Genomic DNA, 15,926 nt, shown 5'->3' on the forward strand with positions numbered 1-15,926 from the left:
GTGTTTTTGGAGGAATGAGTCTGTGTTCACACCTGTATGTGTACAAACAAACACGCCTGAGACAGAGGAATGACATTCTTAAGAATGTCACAGTATTACCGCAATGAGCAGTTTTCTTTTTTTTTTAAGCTGCACTGATTTAAACTTCAAGTTGTAAAACCCTATTAACTTAGTTTTCATTGAATAAGCTTTGTATTCTGTTGTTCTTTTTGAGTTACAGAAAACTGCCAGAGAGTTCAGAGCCTCACATAAGCCTTCCCCTGCTGACATTAACACCCAGGATCTCTTTGTCTACAGATCAGCATGTACTCTTCATTCAGACCTTGCCGCCAGTGTTTCCACCAACCTGCCTGTCAATTCTAGACGGTTCCATTTTTCAAAGTATTTCTTGCACTTTAAACTCCTAGACTAGGTACTTTGTTGCTTAAAGGCAAATGGTGTTAAAATACATAAAACTTTTCTTTTAGGAGGTCTCTGTGTGGGTAGCTTTATTTAACAATGGCCACATGTTGTTTTTGTAAAACAAAGAAAAAACAAACAAACGTGTTTTCAGAGGATAATACCACACAGTGCACAGGAACCACCCCCCATGCCCCAGCTCAAGCACCTGTTCTGGAAGCGTACCTCTTGTCTCTTTCTTTCTTCCTGGCTGACTGTCTGGGACAACCCATTTCTTTTTACCTAGGAGAGAAAGCAAAATAGAGTTGAACTCATTTACTTTGACAATTTCTTTATTACATAAAGCATAACTCTGCCCTCAAAAATCCATTCTGCAGCTAGGTGTGGTGATGCAGACCTGTAACCCCAGCAACTCAGGAGGCTGAGGCAGGAAGACTTCAAGTTCCCAGCCAGCCTCATCCACTTGGTGAGGCCCTAAGCAATTTAGCATGACCCTGTCTCAAAATAAAAAGGCCTGGGGATGTGGCTCTGTGGTTAAGTGTTCCTTGTTTCAATCACCAGCATAAAAAAAAAAAAAAAAAAAAATCTGCACAACGTCAAATTAGGAGCTCTCAAATCCTCAGAATTTAGTCACAATAATAAATGGGCACTGTTCAGCATTAAAGAACTTAAAAAGTATGTACAACACAATTCTTTCAGGTTGAGCATTTTTGTTCCACTCTTAGTTCCGGATATTTCTAAAATAAGTTATCTAATTAATCTCCCAAATCATAAATTAGAAAATCAGAAAATGAGCAGCTGCTCTGGGCATGAACTGAGTCCACAGCTGACAGGAGCAGACAGGGTCTGCATCCAGGCCTACCAGCCGCAAGCCAAGGGCCCAAGGTCCCTGCTCTCAGGATAACACCCCATCTCTGGTGAGGTACCAGCACCAAGACCCCTTTTCATGCCAGCTCTGGGTCCCCCCTGACTTTGGATGGGAAGCCACACTCTTACCCCCCAGCAAATTTTCCATTTGTTATTTTTTTTGCCCACACGTATCATGAAATGTCCTCAGCCTCACCCTCCATCCTGACCCTGGGTCAACCTGTCAGCAGGAATTCATGGCAAAAGCCTTCCACACACACTTAATAAGGGGGGGAGGCTGACAAACAGAATGAAACCCTACAGAGCTGCCTTTGCTGACCCCGGTGGGGACTGCACAGGATTTCCTGCCTGACACAACCTTGGCACAGGGACCTGCAGGCACCGTGTCCACAAGAGCCACAGGTGAGGTCACAGCAAGGACTTCTGTGCCACTGGCATCTCTGTCCAGATGCAGCTCAGACCTGAAACTCTTCAGGGGAGGAGGATGAAGCACCTGGGCTCAGACACCTGCCAGGCACCAGCCCTGTGCTGGGGGATAAGAGTCTGGTCCCCCCATCCAAAGTCAGGGGGACCCAGAGCTCAAGTAGTTGATATTTTCAGGGAGAAGTCATTTGCAGAAGGTAAAGCGCTAGTGCACACAACCGTCACCATCTTTAATACTAACATGACAAATTGCAAAACACCCCTTCAGCCACACAGTCCCACTAACATCCCAGCAGCCCACACAAAACTACCAACCCTCATAAAAAAGAAAAAAAAAAATAAAGACTCCAGGAAGCGTTTTTTAATTATGATTTGGCAGCTGAACTGGAGCATATGTGGGGAGTCTGGGAGTTCGTTCTGGAGGGTTATGACAAAGCAATCCCTCCTGGCTGGCTGCCGGGACACTATCCGGGCCTGTCCTCCCCGTCTGCCCTCTTGGCCTGGACCTTCCACAGTGTTCACAGGACAAAGAAAGAGGACTCATTCTGTCCTCCTGAGGCTCCTGAGAGCAGGTGTCTGGGAGCTCCAGGTTATGAGCAGGCCAGATGCCTTCAGAAGATGGGGTGTATGTGGAGATAGAGGATCCAGGAGAAAAAGCCAGCCCTGGAAGGGGGCCTTGGGGACAGAGCAGAAAGCAGAGAAAGCCAGAGGAGGAGGCAGCCACAGGGGACAGTGTCAAGTAGAGACAGACAGGGCGGGAAGGAGGGCAAGGGCCAGAAGAGAACAGGAGTTATTAATTGAGAAACACCCTCCGAAACCTCCCAACTGGGAACAGGGACCTTCTCCGTAAACCTGAGTCAGGACCATTGGAGGCCCAGGCTTCTTATGTATTATTTTTAAAGGTGTGTGTAAAAGTGTTTGCACCTACATAGTCTTAAAATGCAAATGCTTTCTGCAGTTTGCACGTCTTTGCTAAGAGAATCTAAAGTACTGTCGAGTTTAACATGCCCCAGGTTTTCTGTGGAAAAGTAAAAAACACACCAGCTTCTAACTCCTACCAGGCCTGTTGTGGTACCAAAAGTGAAAGAAAGTAAAATTCTTCAGAATAAGCTCACTGTATGAGATTCACTGTCCACGGTGTTTGAAAAATGGGATTCAGACCTGAGGCCAAACAGAGCCTCCTATCCCCAAGCTGAAAGCTGAACTCTTCCCCTTGATGTTTGCTGAAGAATGAACTGGCCTCCCAGACAAGCCCAGAGGCCACAGGGCAAGCCTCCCACACAAGCCGGTGCAGGTGGTGTGCACCTGTAAGCCCAGCTACTCTAGAGGCTGAGGTGGGAGGAAGGCTTATGCCTGTGACCTTAAGGCCAGCAAGGGCCATACCCTGAGACCTATTCAGAAAAACAAAAACAAAAAAATCATATTGGAAGCTCCAACTGCATACAGATAGGACCACCCAGCCAGCCAAGCAACTCACTTGATCTTTCCTATTCCTTGCTGGAGTAAGGTGATTTAGGTACCTCCGCAACAAGTAAAACTGCAGAAACAGTCTATAAGCTCTAAGAACTCGACTCAGTTTGGGGTCCTTGGCTTTGGCATGATCTAATCAACCTATCAAGCCATTCTAATCTAGCCATGGCAGACTCTAGACAAAGTGGAACACATGTCAGTTATCTTCAACGTTTAAACATTAATTTAAATAAAATAACAGAATTTGCCAGACTACTATTCTAATCTGTTAAAAAATAGAAAGACATATCTGAGGCCTTTCAAGAGAATGAATGCAGAGAACTCAATGGTGATGTCAAAGTTCTAAATTCTTAATTGTAAGATATACATTTGCTGTTGCAATCGATATTAAAATTTTTCATCCATGATCTTTGAAACCTATGTATTTTGCATATTCAAATGAGACAGAAGTTAACAACTGACTACAGTTTAAAAACTTTTAGACGCTTCATCTAAAACTCATGCTAACTTCCTTCTTGATATCGCGTTGTATGGTCTGAATGTTTGTGTCTTCCCAGAATTCACATTCAAATCCCAGACCCTAGGTGATATTATTCGGCCACAGCATCCTTGAGGAGGTGATTAGATCAGGAAGGTAGTGTCCCAGCAAATGGAATTAGCACCTTTATGCTTGCTGATTTGTTTTGCTGGTACCAGAGATTGATCCCAGGGTGCTCTAGCACTGAGCCGCATCTTCAGCCCTTTTTATTTCAAGACAGGGTCTCACTAAGTTGCTTAAGGCCTTGCTAAATTAGGAAACTGGCCGTGAACTTGTAATCCTCCTGCCTCAGTCTTCTGTGTCATTGGGATTATAGGCGTGTGCCACCAGGCCAGCTTGATTACTGCCTTTATAAAAATAGGCCCCGGAGACCCCTGGCCCTGCTACCATGTGAACACATGGCAGGAAGGAGCTTTGTATGAGCCAGAAAACAGCCCTTCACCACAGGTCAAGTCAGCTTGACTGTGCTCGGACTCCAGAACTGCAGGAGGAAGTCTCTGTTGTTCAGAGTGACCCAGTTGATGGCAGCTGTGGCAGCAGCCCACACTAGGGCATCTGCCAGTCTGAGCTTCACACATGACTGTCCCAGGAAGGGACTGACAGCCTCAGCCAGAGGCGCCATTAGCGCACCGGCCAGTCACTCTAAGCCTCTTTGTCTTGCAGAGAACCAGGTCAGGAGATCCACACACTGCTCAGTGTTCTCTGGCCCAGACAGAAACAGGTGACAAAGCCAAGCTCAGCCCCACACAGAATACCAACACCCTCTGCACCCAGCCTGTCTGTGCATAGAGTCAGTCCCTTCTCTATGGAGAGTGAGAAGAACAGAACCTCTTGGTGGATCAGATCGACATTTTCTGTGTGGAGAACAGGGCCATGTGCATTTCCGTAACTTGATGCCCTTTCCCAAGAAGATAGGTGTTGGTATTCCCCACCAGCTGGGGAAAGAGCATTCATGGGAGGACCCCCAGAGACTGAACAACCAGACTCAGAGACACAGCCAGTTATAACTGACACCCGCTGTATACAATGCAGGACCACTCGGGCTCCATACAGCACTCACTCACACTGGATACCCTTTTAAAATAAGCCCTCTCAATGTGCCTGGTTCACCCACTTGCTGAACATGAGCTGCTAGTTCTGGATGATGCTCCGTGATGAGACCTCTTCACCCCAGGGAGAAGGTACTGCAAAGTAAAATTATATCCCCGGACTCAACTTCAGACTCAACACAATCAGACTCATCCCTGAGTTACAGAAGACCTAGAGGTTATCACTGCAATTAACATGGGTACAGCAACCATTTGAAAGTCTGTTGAACGTCCCCAAAATGAACAATCTGTCAGGGTCCAGAAATAGGGTCCTCTATAACCAGACCCCACAGGCTCGCTCTTGCCCCACTTCATCCACAGGGAAAGATCCTCAGACACCACGTGACCTAAGCTACGCTCCCAGAGAACATCATTGGGTCAGAGAGCTGTGTACGCAAAGGTCAGACAAGGTCAAGATAAGGAGGTGCATCATTCTTTCAAAGAACAGAGTGTAAACTCACAAAAAAATACATTAAAATCATATATTATATATAGATATATAGGAATGAACCAAGGAAAGGTAGAAAACACGGGCACATTTAACAAACTCATACAATTAATTTAAAATGCCCAGTGACATGCCTGGTTCATTTGTTCAAAGAGTCTGAAGTCTCTGATCTTCTGTTGTTCAGCTTAATTCTCCAACCCTACCCAAATTCTTGGATTTCAAGAAACAGCAAGCCCTCGGCTGCAGCAGGCACCATCAGGCCTAGCAGAACAAAGGTGAGCCAGGCAGAGCAGGCCGGCACTTCCGGGTGGCCACACAGATGTGAGCCAAGAGCACACACCACAAATGCGAAAGGAATTAAACATATGAGAACCTCGGCTGTGTGCATGACGGAGGTGACAAACCTAGAGCCTTCATCTGCAGCCAGTCCTCGCCAGCCAGCTCCACCTATAGCCAATCCCCATTTCTACTGGCCTGAATTCACCTCCACACTACCATTCTACCATGGGTTTCCTATGCACCAAGTACTGTTCTTTCCAAGCCTCTGAGCCTCAGAACCCTGCAAGGAGAGTGTTACTGTGCCTGGTTACAAGTGAAGAACATGGACACAGCCAAGTCGGCCGCTCAGACCAGCCTGCCTGGCCCTGCCAGGCCGGAGCTCCTCACCATAGCAGCATGCTGACCTCTGAAACGCTGGTATAAACTTCTGAGTTATCATCTGCAGCTCCTCTTGCCCTGAATCAAGTCCCCTTGAGGCACACCCCCAAATCCGTGTCTCAGTGCACTCCTGGTTCCCGCAGCAGGGGGGACGCTCTGCTGGCAGCAGGGCCCCAGGGGGATCTAACTTTCAGGTTGGTCCTCAAAAGTCTCCTACTAAATGAATTCATCTCTCTGACTTCCATGGGCTACTGAACTTGAGCCTGGGTTTATTCATTCTCCATCTCCAAATGAGCACAAGAGGCGGCTCTCACAGACCCACAGCAGTCAGCTGGGGAATCGAGGTTCACACGTGCAAAGCCAATGCCACAAAGCAAACAGGGTGACAGCGAATGGCTATGGGCAGGAGGCAAGTCCATGAGGTTACGTGATAAAAGATGAACGGTTCCAAAAAGCGTAGTATTTAATAAACCACGGAGGTGCAGGCCAGCCTGAGGGCAGCTACAGCCTAGAGACTGGGAACAGGCAGAGGCCAGCACTGCCAGCCTGCCTGCTGTCAGGTTCCCCTGCTGATGAGTGGGCATCTGCATCACCACCAGCATGCAGACACCATTACTTAAAGAACTCTATCAGCTCTTCTAAGGAACTTCAAAAAATAAACAAGCTTCTGAGTAACATCAGTGAAATCATTAAAAGAACCAAGCGTCCACTTATATGATGAAATGGTATGTGCGCTTTAGAAAGGTGTGGAAGGAAGTTCAGCAACACTGGAAGTCATCCACAACACTGTGTGGAGAACAGACAGACAGAACTTCAGGTGAAGACACTCCATAGGAAAACCAGGCAATCAAACAGTCCCTGAACTACTAAATTTTTGCTTTTTTTTTTTTTTTAAAAAAAAGGCAATCTCTATTAAAAAAAGAAAGAGAGAGAGAGAGAGAAAGAAGGAAGGAAGGAAGGAAGGAAGGAAGGAAGGAAGGAAGGAAGGAAGGAAGGAAGGAAGGAAGGAAAGAAGGAAGGAAGGAAGGAAAGAACAAATAGACAACAAAGACAATCTCTATTTTGGAAAAACAAAACAAAACAAATCTAAAAGGTCATTTACCCAATTGTCAATAGTGATTGGATCAAAGTAGGGATTTCAACTCATTTTAATTTTCTTCTTTTTCTCTACTGGTAGTTTCTGATTTTCCTATAATAAATATGTCTTGGCTTTGAAATAAAAGGGTCATTTAAATGACAAAAACTAAAGTGTTTCTACATCCTCTCTTAAAAACAATTAGACAAAGAGGGCACAGAGTGAAGCTGTGTGAGGACGCCAGCAACACCCATACTTCTTTGCTGTCACCCAGGGGAAAGCTGGGAACAGCGAGGTGAACGCCACAGACAGAAGGAACACAGCAAAGGCAAAGGGAGGTGACGAGAGAGAGATTCTGAGACAGGTCCAGAGCAGGCAAGGGCTTCAGAGGCAGTGCTGAGAATGACGGGTGACAGGCAGCAGAGCAGAGTGGGGACGGAGCCCAGGAGAGGGACAGAGCCCAGGAGACGCCCGGACACACGCTCAGGCCTGAGTCAACAGGGGCTGGGAGGGGGCCGGGCTGAGGTCCTGCTCTGGCAGAGAGCACCTGTGGGCAAAGGTGGGACGGGACCACAGGACGCTCTGGCCCCCGTCTGGTTTTGTCTGTTACTTTCACAGAAATGACAGAATCCAAAACAAGGTGTGATGGAGAACAGCATTGCCAGTGAAGTCACTTTCCCAGGTTTGCAGTAAAAACCAACCCGAACTAAACCTTGTTTCAGAAAAACAAGGGAGAAGAAACCAAGGCTTTCCATTAGCTGCATAAGGCATGGAGGTTTCACTGTACAGGAATCATCTCACTGTCTGCAGCCCTGGACAGCAACTCAGAACCGTCCTGTCTGCTCCTCTTAGGATGTACTGTGCTTTGGTTCCCGGCTTATCTTCTGCCTGTCTGGCCCATCTGCTTTGCTGCACGCTCCTGGCCGACAGCTCCCGACCTTCCCTGCTCTCTCGGAGCTCTGCCGCGATCCCTCTGTCACTCTGCCCCACAGTCTTCCAAAACCCTCCGAAGGCACTTCGCCCCTGCTGTCTTCTGGACCACCTTCTAAGTTCCTAGCATTCAGCGGGTTTCAGGCTTGTGTTACCTGCCCATCCACTGCAAGGCAGCAGAATACAAGCGAGGTTCAAAGGCAGATACTAGCACTCTGCAAACTACAAGTTATAACCATTGAGTCACTAGCCAGAAGTCGCCCACAGATCCCCGACTCTTATTTCTTCAAAAGTAGCAAAACAGAAAGCCTAGAACACAAAATACCATAATGCATTCCAAGTATCAACAGTAATTTCTGTTGGCCAAACTTTTGTTGAAGACACACACACACACAAGCATGCACCCACATACACATTAGGACCCACATACGGGGGACATGAGATGAAATGTATTCCTCATTCTAAGCCACTGATGTAGACCAGGTTACAACACCCATGCCTTGATGTGCAAACGCACACCAGTCCTGGTCACTGAGCACGGTCCCACAGACCTCTGCAACAAAAGCTGCTTGTTCACAGCTTATGCAAAAGAACCTGCCCACAGCTACCATGTGCCACACCACAGTGCATCATGGAGGACCAAGCCGGCCAGAACAGAGCAGTACCTGGCCCAAGGACAACACATTTTTAGTGACCTCCTAAGTGGGGAAGTGGCTGAGCCAAAATCCTCTCTCTCATGAGGAAAGTGGGTCGTTTAATATGGACAATTCAAGAGGACAGTTCAAGAGACAGGGAGGGCCCTGTTTGTTGACCTCAAGTCTAAGTGGTAGAAAGTCAAACTAGTACATAAGAGCTCTCAGAAGGAAGAGCAGACACACAGAAAAGGGAAAGAAGTCAATTCACGAGAAGCAGAGAGTCACTGAGATCTCAGCACACGTGTTCACTCTCTGAGGAACCTTCAAGGGCTCTTCTCCAGGTCATCTCAGGACCCTAAGACAGCAGGACAAGCAAGACAGTGGTCAGGCATAACATCTCAGCGTCTCAGCTGCCTTGACACAAAGCAGAGACGAGTACCTGCCCTCGCACACTATCCTGAGGCTGAAAAAACTGTATGTAGGTAGGATCCCCAGCATGCGATGAGTCCTCTGCAAAGATGGGTCAATCATTTAACTGCCAGCAAACCAATCGATCCTTGATGACCCCGGCAGGTCCCCCAGCTACCGCCCTCCTGCAGGCCAGTCCCTGCCTGCCTGCTCACAGGGAGACTCTGGACCCTGCGGACAGTTAAAGACTAATTCCATATTTAAAGGTTCCTTCGCAATTTTCATGCCACTGATGCTCTCCCACCATTATGAGGCCAGCCGGGTGCACAGGAAGCCCTGAGAATCCGTACCATCCCTGGACAAAGGGAGGAGACCCAGGGAGAGGCCACTTCAAGGTCAAGAGGGCAAACACACCCGACAGATGGAAGCCACGATCCAAGGCTCCGTGTTTTGGGGCCCTTCTTGGCCACTGGGAGCTCCTGAAGCACCCGGGCCTGCTCTGTGGGTATCTGAACACGTTGTTCTCTGCCGACTGGGCTGCTTTTGGTTTCCACTGCATCCTGTCCCCCGGGGCCAAGAGGTAAATCTAGGTAGACTGGAGTCCACAGTTCAATTTGATTTCACAGTAAGAGGTTGGGGGAGTCATGGGCGTGTATTGACAGCCACAGGCTGAGGAGATGGCAGGTGCAGATCACAGAACCTGGTGGAGGACAGAGCCTGGACCATCCACTGTCCAGAAATGAGAGGAACAGGGGAGCTCCCACGGGCATCCAGCTGTGGGAGCCACCTTACTCCAGCTCCTCCCACCTACTGTCCCCGCTGAGGGCTGGTGCACACGGCATCTCAGCCTAGGAGTTCTCCATCTGGACACCTCAGGTGGCCAATGACACTGACAACACCTTTCCCAGACAGGTGCTCCTCCCCACAGGACCTTACGGCAGCACCTGCATGTCCCTCCCAGTGCTTCTGTAGCTGTAGCTCTGCCTCTCCTGATGACAGGTGATGTCTGAGTCACCATTCCTGACAGCAAGATGAGCCAGTCCTGCGGTCTCTAGTGCCCAGCACAGGGCTTTGAGCAGCAGGCCCAGGATGGAGACTTGAAGAGTGACAAAGTCACTCGTCAATCACTCGGACACACAGCCCATCTCTCAGATGATCTGTAATATGAGTCCTATGTGTGCTGCCCTTAAAAACTGAGTCCAACCAGAGATGTTTCGTTCTTGATCTCTGTTTTTCAGACAGATATGTAAAATTCAATGCTGCTGTGATTGAGATTAAGAAAAGAACTTTTCTTTTTGGTGCTGGGGCCCATGCATGTGAAGCAGGTGCTCACCACTGAGCTACAGCCCAAAGAAAACTTTTCAAGACGGTATGAACATCAAAGATTGCACCCAACACATACAGCTATGGTAAAGGGATTCTGGTACTTGGAGATGAAGTAAAAAAAAAAAAAAAAGAAAAAGAACCTCAGACTAAAACTAAACGAATAAATATTTGTGTGTGCTCTGTTTCTGAAGAAAAGGTGCATGGTTCATGTTTTGAGTCTCAAAGCCTGTATAACCACCCCCATAAAAGAAAGATGACTAAATACACCCATCCAACAGGAAAGTGCACCATTTATAACACTGTAGCTTATACAAAGACCCGAAAAAGCAAGCGCTGAGCCAGGCGTGGTGGCTGTAATACCAGCGAGGCAGGAAGCTGAGCAGGAGGATTGCACGTTCAAGGCCAGTCTGGGCAACTCAGTCAGCCCCTATCTCAGAATAAAAACATATCTTAGAATAGCTGTAAATAAGCTCAGTGGTAGAACGCCCCTGGGTTCAATCCCCAAAACTGGAAAAAAAAAATCAAGTTATGTATAATAAATGATCTGTATGTTACTTGTATAAATACATGAATTTACATTTTTTCTTAAGTACACATACGTGAATTTTGAGGAGACTGATGCAGACTGAGAACGGCATTATCTACAGGGAACAGAGGCAGGGCGGGATGGTAGGCAGGATGACAAGAGGCTTTAGTCTTATACGAATTATTTGAATTCTTCTCTACACGGAGGATATAGCCTGTTTCGTTACATAAGTCAAAGTTAATTCTCAAAGATGTTAAGAGAATAGCATGATCTAATTACGTTGAAAAGGCAAAACCACAGAGCCTGGCACCTGGCCCAGAGCTGGCCGTCCTCTTTCTTCACCTCTCAGCCAGAAAGGACCTCGGTTAGGGCCTCAGGTCTAGGCACGCAGACTCCATTGCTGTGGATAAGCCAAGCATTTCCAAAGTCCCACCGTCCAGCCTGAAAGTGCGGGCTGAAAGTTCAGCCCAACTGCTTAAACCACGAGTCTAAAAGTAGGCCAGACATGGAAAATGAGAACATTTTCTATATTTTAAACACAAAGGATATAATAAAAGGCATTAATCACCACCTAAAATGGAAAAAAATAGCTTTGTGAGATTGCTGTGTTGTAAGACTGTAAATGAAAATTTTTATTACTGCAGAAGTAACTATTTTAAACCACAAGACAATGAACAAGTAAATATTCTGACAAGAGTGAAAATTTAGGGAAAAAAAAAATGAAAGTTTTCTATGACCTCTAAGTGCATTCAGCATTTCTGTAAAGGGAATGATATTCAGGTTGGTTACATTTGTCAAGCTCTGATTTTTAGCAAAAACTGCCTTTCACAGAGTATAATTTCTAAAATAAGTGCCATCAGATTGAACTGCAAGACTCCAAAGTGTATGATTTATTTTGAGCTGAGTGGAATTATAATTATAATATTCCCATGTTTCAAAATCTTCCTTTCTCGTTCTGCAAGTTCCAGAAATTTTCCCAAAGGTAAACTCTGTGCCTTAAGAGCTGAGTGCAGGATGCAAGAGACCAGGGGGCTTGTTCCAGATCTCACACGACACCGTCAGCCACCCTAGGTTCGGCTCCTGGGCGCTGATGAAAATATACATCCCCACCCCGACGGAGGAATCCAAAATCTACAGCCAGCAGAAGAACCCTTCGAGATGATTTAAGATCGCCCACGAAGCCGCACGTCAGCAAGTGCCCCAGGACGGGAGGGGATGACTATATTAGGTGTGGAAAGTGTGCCCGTGTCTCTGCCTGGGCCTCTGGAGCCTGGACACCCTCTCCAAAGGTACCTGGCATTTCAAGGTGACAGAAAGTACACAAACACGCCCCATGGCAAATAACCATGGTTAGGGCACAACTGAGTGAGCCTGTACCTGGCACTGCCACTGAGAACCAGCAAACACGGGCTTCAGGACAGCATTTCTCGGTGGGGGGGGGGGGAGGGATGGGACAAGGAAACCAAAAAGAAACCTCTCCAGGCAAAATCTTCCCACGTGAAGAGGATGATCCCCACACTTCCGGGTCCCTTCAGAGGATGGGCTCTGAGAACCTGAAGCTCACTCGTCACCCAGGTCCCCGCTGGCTGAACACCTGGCAGCACTGGGACAGCGCCCAATGTTCCAGCCCTGGCAAACACAATCGAGACTTTTCTTTAAACCCACAAGCTTCTCCCAGAGGTCCAAGAACTGCTGGCTTAGTCCCCATGTGCTGATTTAGGTGAGTCACTGGGCGATTCACCTGTGCGGCAGGTTACTTGGGTCCAGGCACAATGCCAGATAATCATCTTCCGAGGTAAAAAAAAAAAAAAATGACTTCTCAAGTTCAAAACCTCAAATCCCTTCCATAATCACCCAGCCACAACCAGGAGCCAAGACCATGCCAGGAATTTCAAACACCCCTGTGTTGCCCGAGGCCCAGAGCACAGCACACAGAGCTGCGTTCCCCGCAGGGAAGGACATCCTGGCTTCCAAGATTAGATCTATAGGCTTTGGCAATCGTGTGGCAAAGAGAGAGCCTGTCCCCATCCAGTGAGATCTGGGAGCCCAGGCTTCTCTCCTGACTACAAGAGAACATCCCACCTCTACCTGGAGGGCCTGCTGGCAGAGACACAGCAGGACAGAGTCCCCATGATCCTATTCACCCCATGATCCTATTCACCCCATGATCCTATCCACTCCAGAATAGCGATCCTATCTACTCCAGAACTCTGCTGAGGCCCCATGAAATGCCTCTCTGACACAGCTACTCCTCCCTTCCTCCTAGATGACCACGACAGTTAAACCTGCTGCAACACTGGAAATGGGAACCGACTGTCACCTGTGTGGCTGGTCCCTGCCCTACCTGGCACTGTCCAATGAAACCAAAGGAGACATGTAAACAAACAGCTAAGTTACATGACAAAAGGAAGGCTTCAGGACCTTATGTAACAGCCATAATATCAAGAGTCTCTGGAGGGGTGAAGCTTCTTACAGTCAACTGATAAGAAGGTGTTTGCAATAAAGACAAGAGATTTTTTAGAAAATAATCAACCGTAGCTAATGTACACTTGCTGTCACCCACTCCCGACCAAGCAGGAAGTCAAGATGTGCAGAAACCTCTTGTCCTACTCTCTTTGTGGGGCCAAGGCCTTACTCAAAGAAGAGTTCTGTATTAAAGTAACACATAAAAGATTAACCCTAGCTGAGCACAATACCCCATTCCTATAATCCCTGTGGCTCGGGAGGCTGAGGCAGGAGGATCTCGAGTTCAAAGCCAGCCTCAGCAACTTAGTGAGGCACTAAGCAACTCAGAAAAACCCTGTCTCTAAATAAAATATTAAAAGGGCTGGGGATGTGGCTCTGTGATTAAGTACCCCTGTGTTCAATCCTCAGTACAAAAAAAAAAAGATTAACCCTAAGCCCACCAATTTGATATATTAAAAGTAAAGCATGGAAAGGTAGAAGGGTGATGCAGAAATACATGGACAGCAGAAGCCTTCTGAGGCCAGCTCTCAATGCTGCAGGTCCTCTCCATGGAGGGATCAGGGAATCAGCTCAGGCAGGAAGGTGGAGGTACTGATCGCGTGTAAGGCACAGCTGGGGTTGTTAATCATTTGCCAAGCGGCCTCTCTTTAGGGCCTTAACTGCAATCTGCACACTTACTAATGGACAGCTGTATTTGGACATTAAAAATATCTACTATCCTAACACCGAGAGCTGGTTGCACCTTCTTGGTGGACAGAAAAACCATATGGGAAGGACAGAGGAGAACTCCAGTATGGTGATTCCCTCTGGGAAGGCAAAGAGGAGGAAAGGAGAGAGGAGCACACGCTGCTAAGCTGGTTTGTCTAAAACCCCGACGGAGCCCAAAGAAAACAGGTTAAACTGTGAGGATGTGTTCAACCTGGGGGGTGGGTACAGCCATCGATGACCTCTACTTATTACTTTTTAACCTCTATTTATTACTTTTCTGTATATGTCAAATACCTGATAACAAACTGAAGTGAAATTTATGTGAAAGAAGATGTAAAAAACACAAAGGAAATGCAGGTAGATACTTCAGCAATGTTAGGTGACAAAGTCCAATCACACTGCTTTGATAAAATGCAGTGCCAAACAACACAACAAACACTCGAATCCAATTGGGAACACTCGAATCCAAGGTACACGTGTACCTATGGGACGGTCCACTTTGTCATTTTACACTTTACCTTGAGAGAGCTCCTTGACACCAACCTTGTCCTCATAAGGCACATCAGCTGGTTGGCCCTTTCCCAAGTGATAACGCGTGCCCACAGGACAGGCTCCTCTGTCCAGCTGCATGGTACATGCTCATTAAAGCACAGCAGACTCCAGGAGGCGTACCCGTGCCAGCCTCGCTGTCAGTGCTGCAGCTAGGCCGGCCCAGAGTGCAGCTGCCACTCAAAGGCCGATGCTAACACACTCAGCTGCTGCCAGAGAAGGCAAGAGAGCAGCCCTGTCCACGTCCTCTACAAGATGCGCCACACAGACCCATGAATGAACTCCTGCCACCAGTGCATCCAACTGTCCGCTTTGAGCTACCTAATACACCAATTCTGTGGATAGGTGTTACCACCTCACCATAAACAAATCATAAAATCACCACAGAAACTGCAAACTCTTAGCAAAGAGCCAAGACATTTTGCTATGTTTACACAACATTTCTTTAAAACTTGGAAAAAGATACTCATCAAAGTACAGATTTCTGGGCCCGAAGACCCAGCAACATGGCTCCCCAGAATGGACCTAGGCTGAGCTAGGCAGGAGCTGCTGGATTTATGCAAGGCCTACCCACCACAGCCCCATGGCTCTCAGGACCCCACACCACAGCACCACTCATCCATACGCCTGCTACCTTGGGGGCACTGGAAATAACAAGACTCTTCTTAGAACAAAATTGGGAGGTAGGAGGGAGACAGGACTTGGGTTTATACAATTTTCGATACTAATATAAGTTGGAAGAGGGACAGCGGATGGAACAAGAAGCTGTCCTCACCATTAGTATTCACACATGGTCACGGTCCTGGCTGTACGGTTTAAGACATGAGTCCTCTTCCTATACTGGTAGGTTCCCTAAGTACATGAGATTCCTGGTGGTGAGCAACCACCACTGCAGCTCAGGAGAGCATCGTCTCTGCCAGGACAGTGCCTGAGGACTCTGGGGGTGAGCAGGCTTGTTTCTGATGCCATGTTCCCACGGCCCAAGCCAGCCAAGCACTATCAACTTGCAAATGCATTAGATCTCCACAAATACTTTGCCCAAACCCATCAGATGAATGAAGCATCACACTGCCACATTCTGTAAGTTAGTAGGAAAATAAATTATGGCAAAAAGGCAAAAAGATGTTTGATGCAAAAAGGAGAAATTCCTCATCAACTCAAAAGTAAGTGTCAGATACACACACACACACACACACACACACACACACACACGATGAAACATTCAGCCAGGTGTGGTGGTGCACACCAGTAACTTCAGCAGCACAGAAGGCTGAGGCAGGAGGATAACGAGTTCAAAGCCAGCCTCAGCAACTTAGCAAAGCCCAAAGCAACTCAGCAAGACCCTGTCTTTAAATAAAACATAAAAAGGGCTGGGGATGTGGCTCAGCAGCCGAGTGCCCCTGGGTTCAATCT

At 47.4% G+C, this 15,926-nt stretch overlaps 1 protein-coding gene across 2 annotated transcripts in view; it reads right to left on the minus strand.

Annotated features, from left to right (window-relative positions):
- Positions 1 to 15,926, minus strand: part of Arhgef26 (Rho guanine nucleotide exchange factor 26) — a 93,941-nt gene that overhangs the window by 71,178 nt on the left and 6,837 nt on the right. For both annotated transcript variants that reach the window (XM_078043533.1, XM_005325690.4), the window contains exon 4: positions 625 to 681. In XM_078043533.1, coding sequence (XP_077899659.1) covers positions 625 to 681 — 57 coding nt within the window. The remainder of the gene's footprint in view (positions 1 to 624; positions 682 to 15,926) is intronic.

The sequence above is a fragment of the Ictidomys tridecemlineatus genome, chromosome 3, assembly GCF_052094955.1.
Source record: "Ictidomys tridecemlineatus isolate mIctTri1 chromosome 3, mIctTri1.hap1, whole genome shotgun sequence".
In the NCBI taxonomy this organism is placed as follows: domain Eukaryota; kingdom Metazoa; phylum Chordata; class Mammalia; order Rodentia; family Sciuridae; genus Ictidomys; species Ictidomys tridecemlineatus.